Source organism: Opisthorchis viverrini (assembly GCF_000715545.1).
Source record: "Opisthorchis viverrini unplaced genomic scaffold opera_v5_99, whole genome shotgun sequence".
Taxonomy (NCBI): domain Eukaryota; kingdom Metazoa; phylum Platyhelminthes; class Trematoda; order Opisthorchiida; family Opisthorchiidae; genus Opisthorchis; species Opisthorchis viverrini.
Window position 1 is genome coordinate 387,903 of NW_008751754.1, and position 27,698 is coordinate 415,600.

A 27,698-nucleotide genomic window follows, 5' to 3' on the forward strand; every position below is an offset into this window, starting at 1 on the left:
GGATCCCCTTGCCTCACACCTCTGTGGCAGTGAACCTCGGAACTGGGGAAAACTGCTACAGCATTCTCATAGGACTGTGCGATGTATCGAACTAGAGGTGACGGAGCTCCAAACGCCTTGGCAGATCTGACGATTGTGTCATGCGAAACCGAATCGAACGCTTTCGAGATATCGACAAACGCCAAGCTGAGGTTAGAAGCAGTCGCTGAAGAGTGACGAAGCAGGGCATGCAACAGTGATGTGGCTTCCAAACAGCTGTCCCGATGCAGAAATGCAAACTGAAGAGAGGGCAGTTGCAATCTACGACTCCAGCGATCAGCAAGCACCTTATGGAAGCAACGGACAAGAATGGATGACACGGAGATCGGTCTCAGTTGATCAGGTGAAGTCGGATGTGGGACCTTCGGAACTAGCGTAATACGGGCTCTACACAGATGTGGGGGACAACCCCCAGATAACAAAAATAAGTTGAAATACCCAGCGAGCAAATTAGCATTGAACCGGCGGAGCGTCCTGGGTGTGAGCTTGTCCAGGCCTGGGGACGAATTGCCCATTAAACGGATCGTACGGCCAACTTCCTCTCCTGCAATTGGCTCGATCAAGCTCCAGTCGGATGGTACTACTATGCGACTTGGTCGGCTATCCGCGTGTTTATAGTCGTTTCCCCTCAAGATTTCGAGTGATGCGATTTCTGGAGATCTAGAAAGATCCACCATTTGCCAACGTTTGCGCCTCGGAGCTTTGAAAAATGGCTAAACTCGATAAATGAACAAAGAACAACCGTGGATTCTTGAAACCCACAATGTTTGTCTCTTTACGACAAAACGACGTCTCCCCTCCCGTATAATTCCCTCAAATAAGAACCACTTCACTCCGGTCCCGTAAGAGTTGGCTTGGATAGGTACCTTTTGGAAGGGCTCTCTACATCAAAGATCACTCTACGTATTCCTGAAAAGCGACCTCCCCAACAGAGACAAGGGTACAAAATTGTATTCAGTGTTTTTCTTTTACATTAAGTCACCAACTAGGCAGGTGACTAATCACAATGCACAGAAGTTTGTTTTCAACGTCCTTGAGGTTCCCAAACATGATGCTAAGCTACGTGACCCTTTATCACTACAGTAATCCGCAAACCCTAAAATACGCTGAACCAACTAGAACTTTACATGAAAATAAGGTTTACAGACCCTCTGCGTAACACATTAGTCCCTTACGCTCGAAAATTCTGGAATTTTGTGTATTGCAGAGACCCTGAAACTTTTCAGCCCATCAGCCCTTCCCCACATGAACAGCAGAATCAGTATTGGTGGAAACCATTCTGTATAGTGATGTGAACCACTACGCAGTACCACCCTTGAGAGAGACCCCCTATACAATATATCCACTCCCCCAGAGAAGCACCGCATTGTTCTCCGGAACAAACGACTTAATTTGCGATCCCCCTGAAAAACGACCGCTCTCTCGAGTTCCAAAGTCGCACCCTGGCTGATAATCGTTATCCATAAATGACACGTTGAATAGTCCACACCGTATTGATGACACGTTTCTACTTTGTGGTGATAATAGCCTTCATTTACTGAACTCTGAGATGCTCCAGAGATCGCCTGCTCAGTGGGTTGAGGTTTTTGCACTTGAATTAGGCCGAACATTGTTCACTAGTCCCTACTAAACCAGGACACTGCGCGAGCATAAGTCTTATCAATGCCTGTTCGGGGCAAACAAACAAACAACTGTGGTAAGTGTGGCCGTGTACACTGAAACGCTTTTGGACAGATTAAGTGACAGAAGTCCGTTAGCTTATCAATGCTGTTCGGGGCAAACAAACAAACAACTGTGGTAAGTGTGGCCGTGTACACTGAAGCGCTTTTGGACAGATTAAGTGACAGAAGTCCGTTAGCCATATGTCGCTTGTTTACAAACACTTTACATCTACGGCCCTCTGACCTATTGTTTTCAACAGTTTATGTGAACGGTGTCCTCAACGCTAGTAAGATAGCGCCCGTGTTGAATTCCTCAAGTGACAACTCAAGTCGACATTTTGATAGTGAATACTAACAGTCAGTTTATCAAAAAGATCTGTCTCAGGAAACACTTAATAGAGATAGCCTGTCAAATTTGGAACAATTGAGCTTGTTCTTGTGAAATTACTTTGATATTTACGCCCTTTTGATATCACTTCCTCGTGGTGCGAACACAGACCAGGATGTGATATTCATGCACGGTTTCCTGTACGTGTTTTACATTACTTAGGCGTCTGAACAAAAGCCTCAAGATGGCGTCTAATTTTTAAGGGATTGGAAGTCTCTTAACGTAATTCTCATCTGTTTGGTGGACATTCCCTACCATTCCCCCTCTCCTTTCAGATGAGATCTTTTATGTGTTTCCCTATAAATGATCAAGTACTGACCGAGAGTGCCTTTATGGAACAGTTTTTGGAGAAACGATAACTTGAAAAGGCCAATGAGAACTGATTTTTCCTGCTTACAAATACAGACGAACATTTGCTCCTTCTTGAGAGATCACTTCAAAGGGTCAACCAAGAGTGGTCTTCCCTGCGATTTGATGTCTCCTGGGCAGAGTTTACTGCTCCACTACACTTCATTTGCGAAACAAAATAGCCTTTTATGGCGTAGGTCTCTACCAAGGGTGGTATAATCACACGACCACGACTTCGGTCTCTGGAGGTTGCCATTGTACAGAAACTCTAACATGAACATCTCTGGATGATGCCATGCCACCTCTCAAACACGTAACACAGTCGCATAGACTTAACACCGCTTCAGTTATCCTCGATATTAGAGTTGTCTCTCACTGTACGGGAGATACACTACAGAGTGCGAATGGTTACGATGAGGTCGCTCACGTGTTCGGACACAAATGAGTATTTCTGGTGCTATTCCGGCTGGTTTTTGTTAAGGTCCTAACCAACCAACGCAGTTTCCCTAACTTCTCTTCCGGTGCTTTTTCCCTGCACAAACAGAGGTGCCTGTTTTATTGCAAGTGTTATAAAATGGGATAATAATTATGATGGACCAACTTCAAGGTACCATTACATTATTACCAAAAGTTGAGATGCTTTCATTACTGTTCTCTATTACGGTCGATAGAGTATCCTTTTCCCCAATACTGATCACTCCCCCACCTTCCAAACAAGACTAGTCAGGCGGCTACCTGCGGATATTATTTGTCCCGGGGGGTGGCTCTTGCGCCTTCTACTGGTTTGGGAAATTTTCACTTGGGTGACCATTCATTGCTTAAATACCATATCGCAGTCTCCATCCAAAACTGAGGTCCTTCTCCCAAGTGATTAGCTTTTATACGTTTCCCCAACTTTGTTTGCCTTTTTCCCGTTTCTGCTACTTTTCAATCACAATTCAATCTATAGACTGTCTGGTCGAACAACACTGGCTCAAATTTCATCGACAGATTATACGCCAACAGACCATACACAATCGTAAAACACAACTTTGTGGCTAGCTTGCAAGCGAGCCCGTAGTTGCCACATTTACCGAAAATGGATACTGGTGATTTTTGTAACATGTATGAATGCGTTGTACGCTAAACGACCAATATTAGTGACTCCCTGGTTCGTTGTTCCTCTTCTCTACTGTATGCAGGTTTTTAATAGTCTGTAGCGATAGTTGAACGGATCTCGAATATCTCCCCGAACATGAGTTAGTACTGCCTATTGTGTCCTCACTACGGCGCAATCCTTCAATAGGGAAGCACTCCATACTAGGTGTCTCGTACCTCCACTCGGGTTACTAACCGCTTTAATGGGCCAGTGAACTGTAGCAAGGGGGTTTCGCCTCGACGCTGCAAATATGAGCCTATAATTTTCAAGTCAACAGAGTTAGTTGGTAAATCGGCCCATGTTGAACAAGAGCCCCCTTCTGTACGTGATCATCGCGCATATCACAGGTTGAGTGCATGCTTGTTTGAAACAGCTGACAGAACACTTCCTGACATGATCTCTATCGTCATGAAAACTCATTTAATGTGCATAGCGTGGATAAGGTGGGCGAGGTTGAGTGCCGCAAGCGCTCGGTTCTTTTGTTTGTTTTGCCACCCATCTTCATGATATCGTGTACCAACGCCGGTAGTGGCTATTGAATGCCTCGTCAATTGTGATTACCCAGTTGGTCGAAAAATCCATGAGCACAGAATAGGAGAAACTTTTGTTGAATATTTCGCGACTAATCGCGAGTCGGGTGAATTTTTCAAATTTTGAGTGGGTGGCATTCAAATTGATGAGCAAACACCGCAGATCGTTTTCACTTTTACCACACAAATCTTCCAGTCGAAAGCTAGTTTCAGTAAAAAAAATTGAATTTGGAATTCGACCTTCTCTTAACGTTAAGGAATGATACGCAAGTGCAAAAATTATAGCACTTTGAGGCTAGCGATCGGCAGGTTAAAAATGCGTAGTACGTTGTCCATGGGGCAAGAGATTGTGTTTACGAACCTCGCAGCTCATCGACTTTTTCTCACACCAAGCCAAACCCGTCACGATGTCTCCCCAAATCCACGAGCACGCTGCTTTAATTGGGAAATGCCTTTGAGATAGCAATTTCCGTGGCATTGAATAATCCTCCAGAATCACTAGGGAAACAGTTTATGGCTCACAAAGAGTAAATTATTTACTCTGTGCGAGGAAATATTACACGAAACGTTATTGTCCGATCGGTTCCTTGTAGTTATTCGCTGCCGTGTTAGATGATTCACATTATGCGCACTACTGACGCACTGTCTCACTCTGTTGTTATTCTCTTCTTTTTTGGGCTAACCTTGACTTGATCGGGGGTTTGGACCGTGATCCCCTCCTAACACCAACAGTTCCAATGCGAATTGAGAGTAATTAGAAATAGGTACATTTCTAATGCTTTTATTCTTGATACGCAAACGCGTCTTTGTGACCTCTTGTTTCGCGGTATCAAACCTTGCTCCTAAATGAAATAGGGTGATGATGATAATACAGGTTCACCACGTTGCATTTAAATGCAAGCAAATCTGTCAGTGATGCCGATCCTCTGGAAACGGAAAAATGGTATTTCCAGATAAATGGACACTTTTAGAGGTTTGCCCATTTATGTGACTAAACACAATGCTAACAAGTAGTATCATTCCATTCAAATGACACCACCAATGCATAATGGCGATAAACACTCTGGGAAACCCACTACGGTTTCCTTCATTCTTCGGGCTTATTCTGTAGGCCTAGTACCCGAATTTTCCACTTCGTAATCAAATGGCATGAGGCAATCCAGTGTGCTGTACATTCAGTTGTGGAATACTATAAACGGGGATTCCGTTGAGGTTTCGTATGCTCTCATTCTAATCTCCCACAGAGAGCTTGTGTTGTTTTCTTAGAAATCCATAACTTTCCAGATTCTGTAGAATACCATTGTCAACACCACCGCTACCAGCAGTAGTCATACTGTGACACATCTGTCTCTGTATATCGCTTGACCAGGCTCCTCATCGTTCCCTGTTCTTCTCCCTTAAGGCCTTTAAGAAAACTAGCCAACTTTTTTCATATAGCACGCGGTTGAAAAGTGACAAATGCAGTAGTTCAGTGGCAGGAAGTCAAATGCGGGATTTCATGTCATGGATTGTGTAAGTATGACTTGTTCCTAGCTTTATTATGACACTATATTGGCAGAAGTTTTGCTACTTTGTGTGAATACCTAGCCAACTCTCATCCAGCACGTTCTTTTCAGAATAAGGCTGCTATGGTTCACACTGTTCTGCATCAAACCATGTGCCCTGAGAAGCTAACCGACATAACCATCAATCTATGTCCCGACCTCTCAGCAAGTCTTAGAATGAAAGAAGTTAGCTTAACTTTCCGAAGAACGTATACCTGAGGAATTCAATGGCCACACCCATTTACCCGCTTCACCTGAACACCAGAACAGCACTTTGTTGCGTAAAGTCAATCGTCTTCGCCCTCCCCCCACATCTTCAATAACCTTGGTTGAAGAAGGTACAAAATGGTGTGACGCACTGGACAAAAGTTCTCAGCATTTTGGGATGCTGCTTAAATCACTTATTCAACTGCACTCTAATTCCACCATCTGCTTTGCCAATATTCCCTGAATCTATCAGTTTGAAAAGCCGAAAATAAGAAGCCCATTATCCTGCACATTTGCGTCACAGCAGCAACCCCACCCATGATAGCCTGAGGGTTTCAGTCCCGACACCTGTTATACTGTCTTTTCCTAGTCAGACGGCTTCCTGTACACGAACTGCCGATTCTGTTATTCGCACTCCTCATGCTTCCATTGTTTTATTCAGCAGAAGAATTGTTCTAGGTTCGCCACACATAGGTATTGAAGTTCTGACCTTTAATCGACCATTGTGCGGATGCTCCAACGGCTTTTAAGTATGACTCTAGTTAGCCAGTTGAATTAGCCATACGGTATGACTAGAGCAAATAGAGGTGTAATAAAGTATCAGGTATTAACATAGTTATGTAAGACATTTCACTGAGTACTGTAACTTTACTCCAACTAGTTGACAATGGCACATGCATTCCCTCAAGTGCTTATCAAGTAAGACCATCGGGTCTATTCTTCACGGGATCATCTCCACAACTTTTGAGAATACCGCGAAAATTTAGTGAGAATCTAATCAATGATAAACACCAGCAATTGCCGTAATGAAGGAGACCTGCATAATAACGCGCACCTTTTTATGGCGTGCTTACAATCGGATGCACCCAATACTGAACACAGCTATTTAGGGGCCAGAAAAGTTGAATGGTAATGCGATAGACCCCTCTAGCATCGTGAGAATAATGATCTTGGGGGTGATAAACTTGAAAACCTCCGTCCTATGGGAGGGCTTTAATTATACGGTCCAACAGAGTACTGATATAAGGAGGAAAGCCTTTCGCCGTAAAGTCTTCCATTAGCAAACACCAACTAAACAGTTACATACTATTGGATAGGAAACTAAACGCCTCATATGCAAATCGGTTTTCTCAACTAGACATTTTCACGCGTCTTATCCAACTTTGATGGATATTCATTGACCATCACGCAATTATAAACGAACACTGCAAACCATTAGCAACACCAACTAAACAGTTACATACTATTGGATAGGAAACTAAACGCCTCATATGCAAATCGGTTTTCTCAACTAGACATTTTCACGCGTCTTATCCAACTTTGATGGATATTCATTGACCATCACGCAATTATAAACGAACACTGCAAAGCGGTTCTGCAAGTTTCGTAATAAAATTCACTTTCCGTTAGACACGGATCGGAGCTTCGAGGAAATATGTGACTACTCGCATCCCTCACCAGTAGTATCCGCCGTCACACCGTAACACACCACCCACAACCAGGTGGGTCGCTCGAGAAAGCTACTTTGGGTAACTGTCAATTTGGAAGAGTTCTGAATGTCCGATGCCTGCATTGTAGACAAAGCAAAGATACCATCACACAGTTCAATAAACCCATACACAACCAAAGTCGCATTCAGTGCTTCATGAAAAGACATTTCGATATCTCACGAAATTGTCTCTTTAGAAGATAGTAGTGAATTTGGTGTATGCTTGTGTTATGCAAACAAACGCTTTTAGTGCACTGACTTGTGGGAACCGTATTTATCCCAGGATATCGACTATACTGTGTGCAGATTGATTAACACGGTTAGAAGAAGCCTGTGAAACAACCAAAAAACATTCAGAAGAGACATTTTCATTCATTCCAGCCCGTTCTCTCCAGGCTTTGAATTACTTCGCTTTATCCCTAAACAGCTGTCGCAGACTGTCTATATTTTCCATGGTCTTCCCGTCAACTGTTATTCCCCAAACTACCTTCTCATTCTCGTGCTTCTTTTCCAGTGTCTGTGAACAACACCCGTTTAGTGCTGAATTTCTTCTGCCTGGAAAACTTGTTTCATACACTGCATTCCACCTAGATACTTCACAATCAGTAGTCTGTTTAGGAAACAGTTTATATGGTTTAGGATAACATAGTATATTGAGTGTGATTTTCACTACGTACACTTCAGCGGGAGACGGGTAAGTCTCTGCTTGTGGGAAAGCATAAATATACCTTGTCTCCCCAACCGCGTGCTCATTTGACGTCATAAACTTCATTCTAACAGGGTATTATGTCCTAGCTTGCTAATATGAACGTGCTGTATAGACTTCCAACCAAAACCTCTACTACGTTCTTCTGGACTGTGATATCTATATGTGTTGCACCAAGACCGATCAAACTACTGAAATGCAACCTAATTAGCTATCTTTTTCACCATACAATGTGTCTGTTTAGCACACATCCAGGTGCCGGACTTGTGGACATTTGCTGTGTAATTGCAGAACACATGACTGTGCGCATTTTTTAAACGCAACACTCTCTTTGTCCCTGTGTGTGACAGCTTTGGTGAAACCAAGCGTATTCAATCGGAATATGGTAGCAGCACTCAACTGAGACGGTTGACATGTGGGAATCAAGGGTTTTCAGCCTCAAACTTCTGGAATATTGGCTTTGAGTCAGCTGCACCTTGTGTCTGAACTACACGAAATCAAGGGGTTCGTCAGACTCTTATCTCTCTTATCTCAGCGATCGTTCCCACATTTCCATCCGAGGATGGGCCATCTGTCGGTTAGAGTGAATAAACAATTTTGCACAAATTTCCTAGACAGCGATACTATGCTTTTAAACGTCCATCATAAGCGTTTACTCTAGGTATGCATAATAACCAAACCTTTTGTCGCCGATCTGTTATGTTTAAATGGACCTTTTGAGTCAGACACGGGGGGTGGTCATGGGTCATTTGCTGAGGGGCTTGTACAGATCGAAGACTGGTGCATCAGAGATGTGGCTGTATTTTGAAGGGACCGACGAGTTGACGAGTGCCGTGCGGGTGTTTTTCGAGTGAAGGTCTCTAGCTGGAAACAGTACCGATCTTCCCTATGAACTCAGCTAAACCTCCAAACAGACAGGTACTTCCCGTCGGTGAATATGCCTCTGTTTTAACTTCCTGGCATCAAGTGAAAACTACTGGTTTACGAAGGACTAGTGTGAGTTGTTCCACCTTCTCAGTGCTCTGAGACCAACGTGGAAGTATAAACACGTCACTATTGAGAATAGTCATCAAGATCCATCCAGACAATTATACAGCTCATAACACAATCTATGTGGAAACGATGTGTTACATATCAACTAAAATTTCACTGAAATCACACGTAACCTTGGCAACAACTTACTGCCCCTTTTTTGGACATCTTTGTTTCTATCTCCTTTCGCTCCACGTAACCACCTAACATCAACCTAAAAATGGATAACTTATTTGAAGACGATGTTGCATATAAAGGGTTCGTCCAGGCACGGTTTATTTATTCATTTGTGTGCCTATTTAATTCATCGGGTTGTCTGTTTGTTTTGGTATATTTTCACAGTTTTTTTCCAGAGGTGACCCCCGATATCTGCCGGACAGCAAGGAATGTGTAACTTCTCGTTAATCCCGACGAAGAAACATGTGATATTTTAACTGTAGTAGTAATATATACTATGGCCAATCTCGTGTAGGTTACGCCTGGTATGAGTGAACAAAGAAACCCCTCTCACTATAAATCTGAGAATCCGCGCAAAGAGTAAGGCGCGGGTTGCACAAAGTTTCCTTGTCATTCGAGTCGAATTCATGTTCATTACGCAAGTAATCTGGAACACTATTCGTGTCTTCTATGTCCCGGCCTTCATTTCGGCTTCCCGTGTACCGAGCTTGAGATAGGTCAGTAGTTAAGGTGCTACTTACTGACTGGAATGTCCAGGGTTGGAATACAACCTTGGTATCTAGACTGCTTCTGTCTAGGCTTGGAAATATCTCCGCCTTCGTGCTTCCGTCGTGTGAGATGGCGGCTAGGCACCGGGATGGTGCTACAGCTGCACCATTATTTTGTATCGAATTCTCTAGAGCCTTAGGATTAAGCATGCCTAAAGTTGGGCACACTCGAATGGTTTTGAAAGAAACAGTGGGCGAACGCAGTCAATCACCCAAACGGATGTATAATATCTTTATCACCTAAGTATTCTCGTTGTCTTCAATGAAACCGTGTGGCTGTGTATGGATGCCGCTGGGTTCAGCCATTGTTCTTTCGTTGACACGGTTGGCTTTGCTCGGATTTTCCGAGATAATAAAAAAGGAAGAGAACCTACTCAACTGTGCACTGATAATGTCTCCTGATAGTTTCCCTTCCGATTTGCTTTACTCGAGTCTATTTATTGTGAAGCCGTATTTTCTGAGACAGGTCATCAGAGTTCGCGCGACCACCCTCGTCTACTTATGCTCGATCGCGTTCGCATAATCTCTTAGTGGAACAATTGGTTTTAGTTTATTCCCTCTTCTCTCCAAGTGCACCTGATCTCCATTTTTGAAACCTTCTATTGTAATCCTCGTAGGTAGTTGAAATTGGGTTTATTTCATGAGACCTATCAAAAGCGGGTACTACCAAATGTCATATTCCAAACCAAATAAGGCAGGCATACTCTCACGTAACACCAACTCGTGGTGAGAAAGTGTTTTTTTTTCACTAGGATTCAGCTACTGTTGGATGTTCTAGTGATATGAACTCCTTAAGGACCCCACGATGTTATCGTTGCCACTAGTTGGTGGTTGTACGTCAGCGATCACTTCCGTACGGTAATGGATTTTCATACGGCCCACTATTATCATCGCAAAACCCTGTGGATGGATTTATCTCACAACAGGATGGTCCATGCATCCATGTCTGATAGAATGGCAAACATGACTCTTTTCCACCGAAATATCAACTGTCTAGATTGATCGCTTATAATATTCATGGAGAATTTCCTTGGAGTAAAAAAAACCGGAAGACACCAAAATAAAGTCAGCCATAAATAGGTCCGCTAAAACCTCTTAAAGTGTCGTGGTTGTCCTTTGAAATTCCAAAAACAGTTTAGAGCCCCTATCCATGAAGCACATGCTCCTACCTACAGGTAGATGAAAAGCCAATCGTTCCTGACTCATTGTGATAGTATGATTCAGCTTGCCTGCTTTCGCATCTTCCAGACTGTACTTATTTCAATAAAACTACAAATTTCGATGTCCCACTCATTCCATTTCACAATGTCTCTGCATAGCTTTAATCGTCACATGGCCATGAAAGTCATCATGTGCTGAATTTGATAGAACATAGAACCTGGTGTTTTTTTCCACATATACACAGATGAGAACCCTTTTTAAAGTCTACAGTGCAGGTAGTCAGGCGCCCATTTGTTTGCAAACTAAAAAATGTGTATAATGTAAAAGTTTCACATCCTGATCGTTATCGAGAGAGGACTTTGTCTCTCGAAAACACCTAGAGAGATATGTTTTTGTCGCGTTGGGTGAACGGTCACACTTGGAAGAGAGAGCGTGTTGAGGAGGAACAAAGGTCTGGTCCTTCCAAATGATTCTGAGATCACCCAATGGGTGCATCCGGAGAGAGTGAATTTTATAGTTAGGCCCACTAGTGTCGAATTTTCGGCTAATAATTGTGCAAGTGTTGTGTGTTTTTAAACTCTATGAAGTACTCGAATAGGTCGTATGCCATTTTCTCGTATCACTGTAAACACTCATCAGTCCTGTGATTTAATGAAATCGTTCCGTGCCAGCCACTCTGTTTTTTTCACTATGTTTCTGACGTGCTGAACTGTGTGGTTGACAATTTTCAAATATCCAGCTTTCATCAGTCCGTATTTACGGTACTGTTTGTACAGCACACTTAGCACACGTCACCCTATGGTATGACGTCATTACGCACCCTTAGACAGTTTTCAAATATGCGCGAAGTCAACCTCCAAATGGATAAACACTCACCTTGACTTGCATCATTTCATCAGCTGCATGCTGGTTGGTGTTGCTTCTTATTCAAGGACGCACTGGTGCCACACTGGTAATCAATAATTGTACAATGACTGTCGCATCGATGTGTCATGTGTTTCTCCTACACATCTGCGAAAATCGCCAACCTGTACACACGTGACCTAGCGCTGAACGCTCCGGTTATGTGCGAAAATCACAACCGCTATCGCTGTAGTGATTCCATTTCCAAAGTGGTTCCCAGCCGTACATAGCTATCGCAATGTTGGGATGTTCTTTCCATAACACGACTAACTAACTGTCCAGCATGAGCGAATTCGTTCGACTTATTTCGAGGTCTTGATTGAAGGGGATTGTGTAATTTGAGTTTCCCTCAAACTGCGCGCTTGTTCTGCAACTTGTTTGCAAGCGCAAACGGTAGACAGCTGCGAAATGGATGATATTGTTACACAACCTTGATGATATGCCATCATATCTATATTTGAATGTTTGACCTCCATGCTGTCTTTCAAGAGGAAATTGAAAACCAAGGAACCCCCTCGATGGGTAAGATAGATCATTTGGAATGCAGTAAGGCTTTACTCTTTTTAGGCTCATCAGGGCTAATCGCCGAGTTTCCAACAGCTTTATGTTTTAATTGAACGTCGAATTGTACGCCACTGGCGAAATACACCAATTAGTAGATTGATTTGGTGTAAACGGGATCCTTAACTGAAGAATATCTTTTCTCTTCAAAAGAATGTTCTGTGCGAAGGTCATCTCATGCTTTAGTTGGCAGGATTTTCGAGAAATCGAGGCAGTTTTCTTGATGCAGCATTGCACTACCCATAGGGTTTCTTACACCCGCTTACCAGCCCACAACCGGTTTCACACTGCTTCGGACTCATCAAGTGTCTGTGGTTAGGCCTACAGTCAAGCAATCCGTTCAGCAAAAGTTATCGCTTCAAATGGACGGTTCCCCTTTGGGAAATCTCCTGCTGATGGTTAGCTTGTTGTTAATCTGCGGGCTTCCAGGTTGATTCCGGCGTATCGCTTCAGAACACATCGGAAAGCAATCTGCGGATTTCCCAACTTCTCTGAAACGATGATATGCCAGTTCATTTTAAGCGTCTTTCAACTGACAGAATAAGCCTTAGTTTGTCTTTGTAATGTACTACTCATAAGGTTGCTGAAAATACATCGACAGCCCACGACCGATTTCGCCCTTCTTAGGGCTCATCAGGTAGGCGCGGTCCCCGGGTTTCCGTCAACCTTATGTTCTACTTGAAACCAGACTGCACGAAATTAGCGAATATACACTCATTTTCAAACTAATTTGGTTCTTTCGAGAGACTCACCTGGAACCCAGCTGAATCTCTCGTTTGTGATGTTCTCAGCCCCAGTTTGCTTGATGTACTATTGTGGTGGTGGAATTGAGGTTAGTTACACTAAACACTACTACCAAATCTACTGAACACTATGGTTCATTTATCGATTCATCTTGCATTCTGCTAAAATCCGGACATTTTTGATGTGGCTTAAACAGATCCGCTATAAATCAGTCCGTAGATGGAACTTGTTTCTACCAGAAGGATTGTGGTGTTCCTGTTCAATGAATCCCCCGGTTTCGGTTGATATAAATGTAACTTATCTGAGGAAGTGAAGTAACGATGATGGTCCACACATTTGAACGAGTTGCACTTATTCGTAACAGTACTTTTATCAAGCGTTTATGACAATGCTGAACGAAGTTCCCTTTATCGGACTCGCAGGCGGAACTACTTTGAATATGACAAATTCAACCGGATATTTATCTCTCTTTTCACGTGATTTCGGTAACCGGGTTATTACCAAGCGAATAGGGGCCAAACTAGAGCTTGGTTGAATAGCAGCCACCGGACTATTTTCATCTGCGTTCTCTCATTTTCGATGAACTCTTCAACGCTAAATTCATCGCTTCGCTCGGATGTAGCTAAACCGGTCGTGTGTTTTTGGCTGTCTTACAAGAATTGAACAAACTATAGTCCTTTAGCATCATTCTGTCAATAAAACCGTATCACCTATTCCCTCAGGGGTGAATTCCAGGATGGGAGGAACAAAACCGCAGCCCTAGCGAAATACACTTATTTGCACACCAGTTTGGTTTTGCGGGTGACTCATGTGGAACCCAACTGAATCTCTCGTTTATGCTGTTTTAAGCAGCTGAACATGCTGCACCAGGCCGCCTCGTGTTTCAGCTGGTACAATATTTGAGATATCGTGATACATGTATAAACGTAATACACTACTCATAAGGTTGCTGAAAATTCTTCGACAGTTTACGATCGGTTTTGCCCCTGTTGAGGCCCATCGGATAGGCGCGAGAAGTTGTTTGCAAATGAGTGTATTTCGCGCAATTTCGTGCAACTTGGTTTCAAGTAAAACATAAGGTTGACGGAAAATCGGGGACTTCGCCACAAGAAGGGCGAAACCGGTCGTGGGCTGTTGGCGAGTTTTCAGCAACCTTATGAGTAGTGCATTACATCAGCACAGAGGGTTGTTGAGCGAACTAGTCGATCGAAACCTCAGGGCTGCGCCTACCTGATGAGCCCCAAGAAGGGCAAAACCGGTCGTGCGCCGTCGAAGGATTTGCAGAAACCTTATAAGTAGTTTATTGCATTCATACCTTGACCCTCTTTTCAAAAACAATTTTTGTACAAGAGAACGATTCGCTTCGCGTAGTAGCTGATTGAACTTTTTGACTTAAACTTAAAACACTTCGGTTTCATTCTTCAATGTTTATTTCCCGCCAGAATGAACACCTAATAGGAGAAAAACCCCGACCAGCGTATGCTATCAACGAGACAAATTGTTTTGGTCATTTAAACATGACCAACAACATCTGAGTAAACCTAAACAACCTCGTTCAGCTCCCCAGACTGATATGAGAAAAAACTTCGGGTTTGCCATGGGTCTGAATCATTAACGATAGCTGAATGAATAAGACTTCCCTGTCTGAACTAGTTTGACCGATTCGCGCCGATTCAATACCGGTTGGCAGTAAGTTTGGATCAGAATTGGACAGCAATGTTAATAGCCCTCCCTCCTCTCAGAAGAAACTGGTGGGTTCCTAAGAAACTTGGAATTCACGTCATTCAGGTGTTAGCACCGAGTAAACACACAGCTTCACTATCGGTTACCTCTGTTCACCCACACAAGTCACTACAACCGAATGACTGATACTGAACTCCAGTCAATAAGAGAAATGTGTAATATCAAACAGGAGTGCTTTTTATGTCACGCGCGCATTGTGAGGACAACGGCGGCGAGAAAACCAATTAAGTGTAATGGTTGTATCCTCCCACAGTGCCAGCGTGAAGATGAGTATCGTGAATCGGAAAAATCAAACAGTAAACAACAATATCACGCATTGTGTGAGTATTCTCAATTAAAGAGTACTGGCGAAGCGTAAAGCCATTGAAACAGGATTGGCCGGATTCGAAAAACAGTCAAGTAGTGGGTTACATGACCCTGAATGCGTTGCTGAGTGCTTAGATTAATTTGTGGTCAAGTGGACTAAACCCCCTCAGGGCGCATTCCCCTTTAAAACGAATGATTTCTTTTAGTCACGTTAGTATTACTTCTAAAGGGGGTTCACTGTATCTGTTCTCTCCTTAAATGGATGCTCTATCTCAAAAAGATCATGATTCACAAGAAATCGGCTTTTGTGGAATAATTGTGATGAATTATGCAAGCTGCTTGACAGAGTTGCAACACGACATGAGCTCTTGTGATTCGTTCAATGCGTGAGGTATGAATTTGACTATAGAAACAAAAGTTAGTCAGCCTAGTAAATGAATGTCATCCAACTGAGAAACGGGCAGAATTGTGTAACTTTTGATCATTTGTTCAATGAGTAATGTTTGCGCATGTCCAGTTTCCCATGTTAAACTAAAAACAAATATTCCATTGACCATCAGGACACTTCCTTTTAGTAAGTAAACAGTCAAGAGGTTCAGAGTTACTCATCTGATTTGGAACCGGTCAGTCACTTTACTTGTTGCCTACGTGTGATTTAATGATGAACGTAAACATGCTGAGATTGCCTCCGGCGACTACCCGCTTGCTATTTAGAAGTTCAACAAAATTATGTATGGGTTACACAGTCACCGTGTCTATGTACATCCAAAGTTAAAATTAGGCGGCGCGATGTGTCATGTGAATATGCCTCATTGCAGTTGCCCTATGCCTTCTTTCGGATTTGCTTCGATAGTAGTTGGTTCCACTTCCATCTGGGCAATCACAATGGTGCTTTATGTTTTAGGGCCTCTGTCCAATGGAATGTTGACGGTCAATTGACAATGTAATCTCAACGACTAAACTGACCGTTCCAAAGCCTCCGTGTGCTACCCCACCTATCAGACTTGGATATAACGATTAAAGAACTGCTCTATTTTGATACTGGTAGCTAGATTCACACGTGCATGCGTGTAGTGATCTATACATTGCATCGACAATTCCAGACGATTTTGGTTTTGTGCATTTCACTTGTTAGTCGTGATTATGTTACTATTGTTCTTGATTCGAACCCAGAATTTGCACGCAAATGCTTTCCTTTGCATCAGGTTGAGACAGAGCACCCGCCAACTTTTTGGTAACAGCTCCAACAGCCTGCTAGAATCGTTTGTCATGTGAAATCTATACCAAAAACTCTGTATCGAAACTGTTTGATAAGGCGATTCATATCATTCCATTAGTTACCTCTTCACCCATAATGCATCCGTGATTAACAGTGCTTCTAATTTCACTTACGACGTACCAAAGTGTTACTGTTTGAACCTACTTCCTCTTGGCAGTAGGCTACAATCCTCTCTTCTCGGTTCCAGCGCCCTGTGTACTATTTGTTTTCATTTTTTCAAGTCACGTGGTCAAACATCACCCGATGTTTTATTCTCCTCTGACATTCCCATTCATCCAACTCGGTCAGATGATTGATGACACGACTTTTGTTCGATTTTTCTCCAAACAACCTAGGTTGACACACCGATCTTGACCACAGCAAACTGTGAAGCAAACAGCGAGACGTTCATCGTTAAACCAGGCACAATGCGGTCGAAATGGAACTCCGAAGCTGTTGTTCAGCCTCCTGTTTATCTTACTGGAAGTGCTCAGCTGCACTTGGAAGCACTAGTTCTTGGACTGGGTAAGGTGAGTACCATGACGTGCTTTTCACTGCTGGTACAAACCACTAGTTTAACAAGTCACCTGTTGTTGAAAATTGTCGGGATTCGGAAACCTTAACCTATAACTCACTGCACTGCGGGAACCTTCTGCTAAGTTACAGTATTATCCAACATTCAACCGTCTTCATGAATCCGGGCTTTCGAAATGGTTGTCCCCTGAATAGGTGAGGATACGGTTTTGTGTGAGTTCATCACACTGCGTGCAGTTGTTATTTCCAAGACTATGTGACTTTCCTTCAATGTACTACTGAAGGGCAGAGGGCTTTCACTGCGGAGTTATTTATTAGAAAATGCCAACTGACTGGTTACAGACTATTGGACAGGGGAGCAAGACTCTCATTTGCAACTTGTTTATAAAAACTGGACATCCATCTTCTCTTGCACGCGTCTTCTTGTCCTGGATATCCGTTGACTGTTGCTCAAATTCAAGCAAGCGCTACAAGGCGACTCCACGAATTCCTCAGTAGATCTCCCTTTTCAAGAGACGCAAAGCGAATCTACAAGAAGAAAACATATTACTCGCATGCCCCCCATCAGTATTATCACCGTTACACTACGTCTAACTGTTAGTAATCAATTCCTCTGTACCTGACAACATGCACGCAGAAGTTTGTGTGAACATTTGCGAACGTATTGCGCTTCCCACCTGACCTTTGGATCTCAACGATATCTACTCGTGAAGCTTTGATGGACTAACTGTTGAGAGGACCTCCATCTGTCCAACTCTGAAAGTGGGACACGTATCACAACGTAGCAACTTCTCAGAGATACAAGTAAGAGTGCTGAATCAGTCTTTGTTGTTACATGGACTGTCCCATTGAGGCATGAGAAGCCTATTAAACTAGGTATTCTGCTCCTTCCTTTGTACTCGAGGACCTAATGTTCCAATAGATACAGGCTTACCGTTTTCGCCTAGCTTGACCATACCGGGATATATTTTATCTTTACGCAAATTGTCGGGTTTTTTGTTTCTCACCGTGTGGTCGTTATGATCGCGAATAAATCACCAGGGTTCTTCCTAGGTATCATTTGTATCCTTTGGTATCTTAGCTAATTATGTTTACTTTTAACACCAATGAGTGCTGCATCATGCCAGCACATGTAGCTGGTAGCTCACTACTTATAAAAGCCTGATTTGGGAGTATGGAGCAGATTTTTCCTTAGCCTTCAGGCAAATTTGGAAGATACACGCCATCCATGAATACTCATCTAGCAACCGCAGATTCATACATGAACGCAGTGCGTTTACGAATACATTTCATCGTCCGAGCGACGAATCAGTCTACATTCAAAGCCTGGCGGTTTTGTGAAAGCTTTGCGAAGGGCTGGATGTATCCCTTAGCAAGCTTGGCGTTGATAGGTTTCCCACATCTTATTCTATTCATGTGTTATATATCCCAAACTAATCTCTGTACGTCAACTGGAACTGATCAACACCCGTGACAGATTTCGGATAATTCATACCGGGACCACTTTGGAAGAATAACAAATGCTTCCAACTGTTCATCGTTTAAATGTGTTGCGCTCGGGTTGACCGAAATTTACTGGTATCATGGTGATACTTTTTATTGTTTCGGTGTGACTATCTTTATGGTCGAGCTTGCCTGTGTTTAAACTACATCACACCCTCGTATTCAGGACATTACTGATAATAATAACTCTTGTTTCCTTGCCTTCTCAAGAGTTGGTCATTCACTGAACAGTTTTAGCTTCGTGCAGCTTACATCTATGCTTATCGATCTGTATCAACGTGTTCTTATCCCCTCATTGCGTTCCTTCACAACCGATTTGCTGTTCACCGGTGCAGCTGCCTGACAGATAGAATGAATGCTTCGTGCTTAAATTTGCGGAATGTGCGTACCATCATCGACTATGTTTTGTATGCGTCCACACTGTGTTTGTATTGAGTCAAGACTTTTCTCTGGTTTTGCCTTCCTGGGTCGTTATCACAAAACAGGTCTCTTAGTGGTAAGCTTGAATAGAGCGCCTAACAATGTTGTGTGGTTTTCCGGTATGGTATGGCTGATATGAAACAAGTGGCACCATATCCTCTCCAGACAGTTAATAGAACTCGTACTTTCAGCAACAGTTCTGACTTCCGTAATGAATGACTTCACTTGCGCTCATGCAATTAGCTTTCTCAGCTACGTTCAGTGTTCACCTAGCTGGTATGGGGTCACGTGATAGGTGAGGGTAGTGGAATGTGCCCCACCTGGCAGCACCCGAACAACCGGTCTAGTGTGTTACTTATCTTCGTCACCTGGTCCTCACAGTGATTTTGTGAACAAAATGACCTCAACCATGCTGCTACCAGTTCATTCCGATGCTTTACTCGTGTAGCGCTAATCTCAATTTCTGTTCCGTTTAACGCTACGCTATGATCAGAACGTGGCCACTAGTTCACCGTCATCAGAATTTCAAAACTTAGTTGTTAGTACAACATTGATAGTCCAGTACACAAGGCTTGTTTCCACAACATGAATGAATTTTCGGCCATCTAACATATACGTGCCGTTGTTCTCTGTGACGATATGCTTTTGAAGATCCATTGGAAGTTCAAAAGCATCCGAGGTTCTCTCCCATAAAGCTAATTAATCCCAAAGTAAGAACCTGCCATTGATAGCGTTCCCCCGACTCCTGTGCCACTGGCTCAGGAGCTGAATAACCCTATGTTAGACTACTGGTAGAGTGTTAGTTCCTTCCATCTTATTGCAACATGGGTATTGACCTTACTCAGTACAGTACTCTTGTGTACCATCATTGGTAGTCTCGTTTTCCACTAATCTATGAGACAAACTACTGTGCAGAGTCATGTGATGCCTTGGCCTTTCACTCTCCATTCCCTTTTTCTTCGTCTATTTAAAGTTGGGAAAATGAGTCTTTATCCCTAAATCGGTTGAAAAGCTTGTAACTTAGCATGAAAGCTAGAATCCGGAATACACACTTGTGCGTATGCATTGTTCCTCTTATTTTTTCGGAAGATGCGTATGACTACCAACCTCCATACACTTTTAGCTTAAAAAGCTCGTAGCACTTAGAAATGGTTCTGCTTCGGGGGTTCGGTTTTAAACAATCTGTTTGATGAAAGCAAATGCAATCAATTCATTGCTGCACAAACTGACAAACCTAAGTCCACTGCGTGTATTCATAGAAAGCCAAGGTAGTTTGGTCAGTGAGTTTCGGTTTTCAAAAGTGCATAAATTTTGCACGGATGAGCTCGTGGCTTTTCCTATTTTCGTGCCCGCCGGACATGGTGCCATAACCCCGAACAACCGGTCTAGTGTGTTACTTATCTTCGTCACCTGGTCCTCACAGTGATTTTGTGAACAAAATGACCTCAACCATGCTGCTACCAGTTCATTCCGATGCTTTACTCGTGTAGCGCTAATCTCAATTTCTGTTCCGTTTAACGCTACGCTATGATCAGAACGTGGCCACTAGTTCACCGTCATCAGAATTTCAAAACTTAGTTGTTAGTACAACATTGATAGTCCAGTACACAAGGCTTGTTTCCACAACATGAATGAATTTTCGGCCATCTAACATATACGTGCCGTTGTTCTCTGTGACGATATGCTTTTGAAGATCCATTGGAAGTTCAAAAGCATCCGAGGTTCTCTCCCATAAAGCTAATTAATCCCAAAGTAAGAACCTGCCATTGATAGCGTTCCCCCGACTCCTGTGCCACTGGCTCAGGAGCTGAATAACCCTATGTTAGACTACTGGTAGAGTGTTAGTTCCTTCCATCTTATTGCAACATGGGTATTGACCTTACTCAGTACAGTACTCTTGTGTACCATCATTGGTAGTCTCGTTTTCCACTAATCTATGAGACAAACTACTGTGCAGAGTCATGTGATGCCTTGGCCTTTCACTCTCCATTCCCTTTTTCTTCGTCTATTTAAAGTTGGGAAAATGAGTCTTTATCCCTAAATCGGTTGAAAAGCTTGTAACTTAGCATGAAAGCTAGAATCCGGAATACACACTTGTGCGTATGCATTGTTCCTCTTATTTTTTCGGAAGATGCGTATGACTACCAACCTCCATACACTTTTAGCTTAAAAAGCTCGTAGCACTTAGAAATGGTTCTGCTTCGGGGGTTCGGTTTTAAACAATCTGTTTGATGAAAGCAAATGCAATCAATTCATTGCTGCACAAACTGACAAACCTAAGTCCACTGCGTGTATTCATAGAAAGCCAAGGTAGTTTGGTCAGTGAGTTTCGGTTTTCAAAAGTGCATAAATTTTGCACGGATGAGCTCGTGGCTTTTCCTATTTTCGTGCCCGCCGGACATGGTGCCATAACCTTTCGAAAGCATGAGTGTTGGTTGTACTGTACATGGCAACTGTTTTAGTATTTCGGCGAATCGTGGCTCACTTCCATTCGCATATGGCCACCCGGGTGAATCGATGACAGATGCTCGCGTGAACGAGCACAGATTGGCTTAACTGTCTCAGGTGAAACGATCGTGGCTCAGTATTCGCACGATGGAATGGTATTTTCGAAGGCTATGACGTGTCCCTGATGGACTAAAGTAATCGGGCAATTGAGCTGAGAGTACCAGTCCAAACTTTTGAGCCCCATTCAGCATCCCGGAGTCTCAGCGACGCTAGGGAACTTTTCTACCAGACTTTCCGCCAGAGGTATGATTGCTCTAGTGGACAATGAAACTTGGTGAGCTGCAAATATATGAACCTAGATGGGGATGGTTTTTGGATTGAGCACATACGCAACATTTTGGCGCAAAACGCTTCACTCCACTCGTAAAGGTTTTGCAGCTAAGATCATTGTGCGGCTAATGGGCTCCAAAATGATCTTTGCTTGCATTGTTAGCAGTGCAAACTCCATATGATAGACCTCGTAATGTAACCAGGGAGAATACGAATCAGTAACATATTTTTCCCAACAGTACCTCTGACTAGAATGGAATTGCCATGTGTCTGAAGGATGTTTTTAGACTCCCTTGCTTACATTGTTTTTGGTATGCGGGCAGTGATACCACGGTGTTCTTGTATGTCAGATGTCCGAGTTTTCAATCCTGGCAATCCAGTCCAACGTTCTCTTTGGTTCTTAGATGATTTAACTGGAATAATGGTGCAAATGCAGGAAGTTGATAAAGCGGTACTATTAGGGTTGACGATTGGGAGTGATCGGTACCCGTGTTTAGAGTTTTCAGAATGCATGACAAAAATCGCGCAGGCTCTATTTTTCTGAGGGCGTTTAGAAGTACATATGCTCTATCTGTTTCCCACATATTGTCATTGCACTTTAGAACGAGCACCAATGAGACCCATAAAAACCTTTCTGTCTCTTCTTCTCTGGGGGGGGGCATTCGCTTTCCTGACCCTACATATTCTTTAAGCTCCCACCCTCGTCTTCCAGGTTGTTCACCCTATTCTTTGGTCGTCGCTGAGTTATATTCCAGTTTTAGTCCTTTTACACAACTCGCGCAGACGAATTGCGTGCAAAGACATATTTAATTGCACTGATCGTTGATGTAATGGTAGATTTCTGATCAAGTATACATCCACTTCATTGGCTTTCTCATGTTCCTAGTGGTGGTCTCCAAGTCAGACTCTTGACTTTTGCTCTCATACAGAGTGTATTGTGCAGATGAGAGTAGAAGGGCACCGGTACATGATACTCCGTTTTTTGTCAACTGCCATGTGTTCAATATCAGATGCTCGGCTACCCTGCTTTTTTTGGAAGAAGCGAACCGGAACAAGTCCGCTTTTACATTCATAAACTTAATGCTAATGTCCGAAGGACAAGAAATTAGATTTTTTATGATTCCAACAAGAACAGCTATTTTCACTGACAGCCTAGCTCGCTTATGGGTAAAACTGACTGTCGATCGGTACTGCATTCGTACGATTTGGTGTAGCTGCGTTCAATCCTTCAAGCATCCAATACATCCTCTTTAACCAAACTTCGTTGGCCAGCGAGTTCACTGCAGGTACTACAGTTGTTATGCCTTTACTATCATTTAAACAGTATAGTTGCAGTTGCTTACTCAGCAATGGAAACTTCTTCCTATAACTGAAATTAAACTATGATGGAAAGTGGCTGTTTCATCCTCGTTGAGAAACATCAACCATGCGCATCCTGCGAAACTTCAGGGAGTCTGGAGCCCGCAACCTCCCACCAAGTAGTTTATATACAACCGTTCGGCCACGAGCCTCCTTCCCCTCGATCAAACGTTCCCCTTGTCTGAACCCACTGTTTTCTGCTTCTACCTCATAGATTCGATACACACCCGTAATCTCTCATAAACTTTTGATCCTTGATATGTGAAACCACGTGTTGTGCGCACACGTTCATCGCTCATTCAAATCGGTTTACCGTCCTCTCCGGATATTCTGTTTCTACAGCGTTTCCATAATCTTTTAAGGCTTTCTGTAGAAGTATACCAATTTGTGCAACAATTTAGACGGTAATCCCCATAATTTGATGTTCGCATTTCTTTCATATACGTAGTTTTGTACATGCAGTATCGCATTTTATGTAAGTCTCGATACTTTGTAATCTGGATTTGACTTCGTGCATCACTCAGTGGGATTTTTCCGAATACGTCAAGTGTGATTGCCTCGCACATAGACGGGGTGTAGTGCCACTCATCCTTCATTCACGGGATCCGCATCACGTGGTCACATGTGTTGGTCTGATCCTCGAGTGACGGCTTCTCAGGTTGATTTTTTAGCTCATCGGATAAACTTTACCATCCCTCTGATTTACTGACAGATTGCTGGTAGTGTGGGATACGAAATTTCATCCTGTAAGTGAAGCCAATCTATATTGAAAAGCAAACAATCATGATTAGCACCTGTTATGTTTGGACAATTTAGTCCACCAAGGCGACGGTCATATTTTCATAAGTTGGTTCCCGGTCGGACGTTCTCCCGCGCGGGCTTCCTCACCAAACGGCAGTCACTATTCCTAGAGCCGACTGTTTATACTGTCCACGTGCTGTACCGCCATTCCTACCATTTCGAACAAGCTTTTTACAGTAATGCATTTGTCAACTCATACAACCCTTCTTCCCTACTTGCGTTCTTTTTTGCTGTGAAACTTTAGATTTCTCAGATTTTAACATCCAGTCTGGACGCACCCATATTTCACGTGTACTATCGCTGGCGGTTCTCCCATACCTATGTTGATGCGATTTATCACACGTGCGTAGATGGTATGCTGTGACATCTTGTACGACTTCATGTTTTACTGGCCCATTGTCACATGAGGCAGTCCTGTTCGCGTGAACCAATACGCGTTGCTGAGACCGTGTTGCTTGCCTGAGCGTTGAACAACTGCTGGACAGGGTGGGTGTGATCCAACAGTGAGGTTGAACCTTTCCTTATGGATGCAGTTCCTTCGCGCATGTTCTCACATTTATGCATGCACAACACGGCAACCGAATTCACATTAGTCGTATATTGCATCGTGTGCTTTTAACACACTTTGGCCCTTTTTCGAAGTTTCCCAACAGAAAAAAGTCGTATGAATCAAACTGTAACAGTAAGAATGATTGATGATTGTTGATTGAGGGGGGGGGGAAATTTGAAATAAATGTCGTGGCTGTCATAATTAATGCATGATCATGAAACCCATGAAATTCATAGAATTGCGTGACTGTCATTGTTTGAATTTCAATTAGGATTGATTTCCACGATGTTTTTTAAACTGAAATGAAGTTTAGTCATCCACATCAATGTAGGGAAGACGGTTCATTCTTTCTTTCTAGTTGGAACTTCTTCAGTCGTTGTTCTCAATTGTGTTAAATTGCAGTGTATGTCTGTTGGGGCCTAGGCGCAATGCTTAGCTAACCTGTTGTTTGTAACACGTTCTACACCATGTCAAGAAACCGGTTTTATTTACGGTGATGTAGTAAGTAAGACAACCTAACGAAGTAACGCCCCAATGGGGGTGGAGGAAATTAGTCCTTTTCATCTATGTTCCCTGCTAACTTGGGCAGCTCACATCGTTCCCTCAGACAACAATCACAGACCCGGGAATTTCCCGTTAATTCATAATTAATGCATGATCATGAGACCCATGAAATTCGTAGAATTGCGTGACTGTCATTGTTTGAATTTCAATTAGGATTGATTTCCACGATGTTTTTTAAACTGAAATGAAGTTTAGTCATCCACATCAATGTAGGGAAGACGGTTCATTCTTTCTTTCTAGTTGGAACTTCTTCAGTCGTTGTTCTCAATTGTGTTAAATTGCAGTGTATGTCTGTTGGGGCCTAGGCGCAATGCTTAGCTAACCTGTTGTTTGTAACACGTTCTACACCATGTCAAGAAACCGGTTTTATTTACGGTGATGTAGTAAGTAAGACAACCTAACGAAGTAACGCCCCAATGGGGGGGGGGGAAATTAGTCCTTTTCATCTATGTTCCCTGCTAACTTGGGCAGCTCACATCGTTCCCTCAGACAACAATCACAGACCCGGGAATTTCCCGTTAATTGCACCTTGAGCCAGGTGTCATATCGAACCTTTGCGTAAGATTTTCCTAACTGCAGCAGCACATCAATGACCAAGTCTTTGCAACCATCGAAAAGAGTTTGGCAAGCTTATCCGTGGTGTGTTACGTTTAGACAGTGAGTTGCGATATCGTGAATATCGTACCAGCCAAAACATGGGGTAGCACATTCGGTTGAAGCGGACGATCATGAACGGGAGATTCGGCTATTTTCAGTTGAGTCCCGTCTCAAAAGGAAATTCGCGTACAACTGAGAGTAGTCGAGATAATTCTTGTTATCACTACCCATGTTTTGTTGATGACGACTTGTTACAATGCTACTTCATTAGCATTGCATCCTATAACGTCATGGTGGCTTCCATGCTGGATTCAAGACCCTGTAATTACCGTAAGTGGGCTCAAAATGCTCCTTAGTCGGCTAACCTGTGGCTAACTTTTTCATCTCTCTATTCTTGAGCGTACATAGACCCATTTTTGTCACCTGGTTCAGTTTCCATAACACCGCAATCTTCAACAAAAACGGGCATCATTACATGCCGTCCATCCGCACACGAACGTAACGTTTTGTTCAACATTCAGTCATATCTGGCCAGTTGCATGCTCTTTGTCGTCTGCATTGCGTTTACGTGAAATTTCTTGTCAGCAGTCTTTACCACAGATTGTTCGCGGAATCATTGGTCCGATAAGTTTCACCACAGAAGTGGATTTAGTGGGCTCTGAAACCCTCATCGTAGTTCATATGAGAACCTTATTGTTCCTCTACCCCGTGATCACTATTCATGTCACTGCTAATTTCAAAATGACTGAAACTATCGGGTATTCTGGTTTTTGAGCTTTTTAAAAAAGCAAGTGCACATTTCAGCATGACCCGAATCACCGCAACGGTGGGCAATAGTTCCGTTGATTGCAACAGGTATTCCAAGGAATATTGCGCTTACAGTCAATGGGTACGAAAACCGCAGCGTAATCCGAAAAATGACAATCGGATATACCCGAAGGTCTATGTGGACATCGGAAGAATAAGCAAGCTACTTATGAGTAGATGAAAATTAATAGTTAATAGGGCGCGGATGAGCAAATGAGAGATTCAGCTGGGTTCTAGGTGAGTCTCTCGAAAATAATTGTATTTCGCCAACTTATCTAAACATCTACGGGTATCTGACCAGATGAGATGGAGAGATAGTGAAATACACTCACTTACAAACAAATTTTGCTTTGTGAGAGACTAACCTGGAACCCAGCCGAATCTCTCGTTTTTGATGTTTCCAGGATTAAAATTGTCTTTGCAGACGAACTACTGATTCCGCCAATAGTCTTTTTGCTATGATTTCATACACTTGAGATATATTGAGGTCTGAGCAGGTGGAATGCAAGCGAACAATCACGGATCTCCACGGTACGGCTGTCGTTGCAATTAAGCACAGTAGAAGATGGCTGGCGTGATAAGAAGTTGATTTTTGTGACGGGTAACGAATAGCGAGTAACGACGATGCAACAACAGAATAACTGCTGGTGGAAGCCTGCAGGTGATAGAAAGTGAGGACGACAGGGCACCGGCAGAACTTTTTAGAAAATTACTTCCTTCTTCCAAATTTTACGTACCTTGGCCTTTATTTATTCATTACTCGTAACCTGATTTCAACCAGATTTCTGCTTAGATAGTCCAGTTACGGTCTACACCCACTTCGTTCGCTTGGGTCTACCAGACTGGTCGCACTAAATCCTGAAGGCCCATTGTTTATAACCTAATGTTTCGTTACAACCATATGAACTCGTAAGTGAACAAACTTACTATGTTGCCTGCAAATTTTGTCCAGGCTAGTCGTTAAGTCGTCCATTATTCCTATAGCGTTTTTGGTTTTGTTTAAATTTTGTCTAGTTGCTAGGTAACGTAATATTTTTTGAAGTGGAACTGGTGGGAAAGTTGCATTTAGTTGGTAGTGACCTTTTCTTGAAAGTATTCCCACACTGACCGGTCACCCGCAATCCAGGTGATGCGAAGATCGTTTGTCAATGTTTTCTCCGTCCTCCGTTTCAATTTAGGATTTAACAAGAGAAGGGCAGTTTTTTGCCTGCTGCCGGGAGCAGGCTTTCTTTGAGGAATGTCATTTGACCAGTCTGAAGTCCATAAATTGGACAGTTCGTACTAAAAAAACATTATATATAT

General features: G+C 43.0%; 1 protein-coding gene across 1 annotated transcript in view; it reads left to right on the forward strand.

The window, feature by feature from the left end:
• T265_05275 (hypothetical protein) overlaps positions 1–27,698 on the forward strand; it is a gene marked incomplete at both ends in the record, with an annotated part of 40,116 nt that overhangs the window by 10,297 nt on the left and 2,121 nt on the right. The window contains one exon of the mRNA XM_009170250.1: positions 16,840–17,013. Within this exon, the coding sequence (XP_009168514.1) occupies positions 16,840–17,013 (174 nt within the window). The remainder of the gene's footprint in view (positions 1–16,839; positions 17,014–27,698) is intronic.